The sequence below is a fragment of the Austrofundulus limnaeus genome, unplaced genomic scaffold (assembly GCF_001266775.1).
Source record: "Austrofundulus limnaeus strain Quisiro unplaced genomic scaffold, Austrofundulus_limnaeus-1.0 Scaffold21, whole genome shotgun sequence".
In the NCBI taxonomy this organism is placed as follows: Eukaryota; Metazoa; Chordata; class Actinopteri; order Cyprinodontiformes; family Rivulidae; genus Austrofundulus; species Austrofundulus limnaeus.
Window position 1 is genome coordinate 2,743,242 of NW_013952423.1, and position 3,789 is coordinate 2,747,030.

The 3,789-nt window shown below is 41.7% G+C and overlaps 1 protein-coding gene across 1 annotated transcript in view; it reads right to left on the reverse strand.

Annotated features, from left to right (window-relative positions):
* Positions 1 to 17: 17 nt before the first annotated feature.
* The window catches only part of LOC106514590 (beta-galactoside alpha-2,6-sialyltransferase 1), a 10,623-nt gene continuing 6,851 nt past the window's right edge, over positions 18 to 3,789 (reverse strand). Inside the window, exons 2-7 of the mRNA XM_014003921.1 lie at positions 2,885 to 3,679; positions 2,528 to 2,792; positions 2,350 to 2,447; positions 1,535 to 1,630; positions 909 to 1,083; positions 18 to 668 (exon numbers count right to left, since the gene is read on the reverse strand). Coding sequence (XP_013859375.1) covers positions 406 to 668; positions 909 to 1,083; positions 1,535 to 1,630; positions 2,350 to 2,447; positions 2,528 to 2,792; positions 2,885 to 3,679 — 1,692 coding nt within the window. The 3' untranslated portion in view covers positions 18 to 405. The remainder of the gene's footprint in view (positions 669 to 908; positions 1,084 to 1,534; positions 1,631 to 2,349; positions 2,448 to 2,527; positions 2,793 to 2,884; positions 3,680 to 3,789) is intronic.

A 3,789-nucleotide genomic window follows, 5' to 3' on the forward strand; every position in this document is an offset into this window, starting at 1 on the left:
CCATAAAAAGTGTCAATTTCTAGTTTTGTGACAACTCAGCTGATGATCTTATGAACCAAAAATAAATAAATAAATAAATAAATCTGCATCTGCTTCATGAGGTCAGTGTTATTTGCAGCCAGTGATATGTGACATACATAAAAACAAAACTGTTAAGTGACAACGTGGAAAAAACACACAAAATAATTTAACAAATTACTATATAAATATTACAAACTTGACCTAAAACCCTGGAAGAACAGATGTGAGGACCCAGTATATCAGGGAAGTCTTAAAGGACAAAACCACAACTCGGTGATTTTATCCTCCCTGACTCAAACTTTCTGAATGTCTCTGCAGTTTTTAGGGTTTAATTTTGAAGATTGTTTYCTGTGAACCTTTGTAGCTTCAGACGGTGTTTGTCAGTCAGTGTTCAGGGACTCCATCAGTGCAGTTCAACGTGCTGAACCCAGGAAGTGTGACCCGTCCCTCCCTGTAGATTTCATCATCTGAGCCCAGGTTCATGCGTTTCACCAGGTTCTTCTCGTACATTAAAGGGTGGTAGGCACCGAACGTGCAGGCGGGGTCATAAATCCGCTCATAGTAGTGGCACAGAAACGTCCTTCTGTGAGACGGCAGGAACTCGTAGACGTGCACCACCTCACACAGAGACATCATCAGGACAAYWCCTGCACAGGAAGAAGAGTAAAACAAGATGATYATTCTTACACAATCAATTCTTGTTTAGTAAATCAGTCTCAAAACAAGATCAAAAAGACTTTTTGGCTGATATAAGATTTTTAAAACTTGGTTAGGTGGACATTTTTTGCAGTGCATAGATTTGGTTGTACTAAAGTCCAGCCTGTTGTCATTAGARCCACGTTGTGGACAGAGTCAGGTTGTGGTAAAACAGCTGGTGTTTGTCATACCCAGGAAGCCAGAAGAGGGTGGGTTCTTCTGAATGGGCTCAGCTGTGTTGTCTTGTATTAGCTGCCAGAGCTGCCAGTTGAAGCCAGGATGCAGGATGTAGAAAGGCTGCTGAGGGTGAAGCTTCTTGTATTTTTGATACCGGGAGAAGATGGGGAACTCTGTGTGATTGTACCACTGTTAAAGAAAAGAATACAGCATGAGTAAAAAGGCTTCAAAACAGTTTTTAGTTTGCAGAAACATGGGTTTCATTATAGTAACGGCAAAATATGCCTTTTTTTTAATTTATTTAACCATCCCCTAAAGCATGGTTTGAAAATGTGCTGAAGTGGGAGTGCCAGAAATGGTAATATGTTCCTAAAGAGACAGAGGCCGATTTCATGGTGTTTAGATGAACTTTGATGCATAAAATAATTTCTTTTTGATATATGCAGCATTGTCATGACAACTGTAAAACACATAATACCCCCCCACCCTCCTTTAGGAATCTGGAAATACATTAAAACATTTCATTTTAACAAAAATCTAACAAATAAAAGCACAAACCCAAAATCATTTTTGCTGTCTTTTGTTCAAAGCACAGAGCAGATGTTGCTTTCAAAAACAAGTGTGATCACATAAATTTTACCTGAGCGAGGCTACAAGAAAAGGGGGCGGGATCCCACGCCACCAGAACACCTGAGTAATCCAAAGACTGGTTCAGGAATTTATGTTTTGACATTACCTGAGAAACACAAAAATACTATTAAAAACAACTAATTGCAATAGAACAGTTTTGGCATCAGGATAAACAATAATCATGGAAGAGCTGTTTGGGATTTATGTTACATGATACATCATTCTACTTGTTGAGGAAAGACGCATTTAAAATCAGTGGAAACAATAAGCAGYGCTTGTTTAAATGCTGAGTGTTGTTGTTTTTGGTGCTTCACCGCGTTGCTCCAATATTTATTTTGGAAAGCTGCTTGTCTCACATCTTTGTTTCARTGTCAGATTCACTCCTTTAATGTTCACTCACTGTCACTGTATCTGTTAATGAACAGATAATGGGGGTCCACCATGTGACTCAAGCTCTCATGGAAGCAAGAACACTTTCAAATACTTTGGCCTAAAACCTTCTGGTGGTTAGAAAGTCCAGAAAAATGAAGATGAASAGAAATTTGATCGTTCAAGACATTCTAACGAGGTGTGAACTTCTGTCCGATGCAGGCGCTCTCACTGATGATAAATAGTTAATTTGAAGATGTCATTTTTGACAAATTAGAAACGACTTTAAACAGAGAAGGATGTATCAAAGTTTATCTAATTGAGCATTWAGCCTRATMCCCAGTCAGTTTTACTCYATCACACCAACTACAGCTTAGAAATGTGTTTTTAGTTTATTTATAGTTATTTGATTTGCCACGTCCTGGMTGACCGACCATCCAGTGTTTTTGTGTTTACCTGTGAGTTGATGACTTGAAGTGTTGTTTTAGACCCAACATCTGTTTCAAAGCCCCTGGTCTGTGCACCGTTGAACCGCACCACTGCATCATGAGAATCTGCAGGTTAAAATAAGTTTAGTTTAAAAGACACTAAACTTTTTTTAGTTGTTGTTGTTTTTCTTTTGGCTAACTCGTACCGATCTCTTTGCCCAGTCGTGAGTTGCGGAGCGACCCTGCTGACGACACCACGGCGCAGCTCTTGTACGGCCCAACATCAGAGGTCAGCTGTGTTCTTGGCAGCTGATTGGCCCAGGGCAACTCTGAGAACGGCTCGAGGTCAGAGGTCAAAGTTGTGACCTCTACTTTTTTCTTAAGTTGGCAGAGAAGCTCAGGACCGGTCAGCTTTGATCGGCCAGAGAGACCAGCAGGMCTGGACACATTCAGTCCATATCTGTTCATCGCCTGACAGAACACAGGTTATTTAACACGATAAAACAAGTTCTACTGATTTTTGATGAATTCATCGAAACTCCAGTTCTGTCAGTAAATCTTACCTGTTGGTTCCGAAACATTTTTTTTAGACCAGCATCCAGCATGTTGTGGGACGTCTCATCATTCCACACCTTGTTGTTCCACAGTTGCATTGATCTGAGAGGTTTAACGACCATATTCCTTGCTTTGTCATTGAGCCCCGCCCATTTCCTCTTTAGCTTCTCCTCTTCACCCTTCAGCTCCTCATTCTTGCCTTTCAGATGTTTATCTTCACCCTCACTACCTTTCAGCTCCTCCTTTTTGCCGTTCACCTCCTTCTCTTTACCCCTCAGCTCTTCCTTACCCTTTGGCCCCTCCTCTTTGCCCTCCAGCTCCTCCCCTTTTCCTTTCAGACTGTCATTTTTACCCCTCAGCTCTTCCTTACCCTTTGGCTCCTCCTCCTCATTGCCCTTTGGCTCCTCCTCTTTGCCCTCCAGCTCCTCCCCTTCTCCTTTCAGACTGTCATTTTTACCCCTCAGCTCTTCCTTACCTTTTGGCTCCTCCTCATTGCCCTTTGGCTCCAACTCCTCATTGCCCTTTTGCTCCTCCTCTTTTCCTTTCAGACTGTCATTTTTACCCCTCAGCTCCTCTTTGCCCTCCAACTCCTCCCCTTTTCCTTTCAGACTGTCATTTTTACCCCTCAGCTCTTCCTTACCCTTTGGCTCCTCCTCTTTACCCTTTGGCTCCTCCTCTTTGCCCTCCAGCTCCTCCCCTTTTCCTTTCAGACTGTAATTTTTACCCATCAGCTCCTCCCTACCCTTTGGCTCCTCCTCTTTGCCCCTCAGCTCCTCCCATTTAAAATAATTTCCATCTTGAACCTAAAGGGGTCACATAGACGATGACGGTGTTTAAAGCCGGATATATATTTGACTATCTGTTAATTAAAATTGCCTATCTTGAATTTTTTTTCTTTCATACAGTATACAGG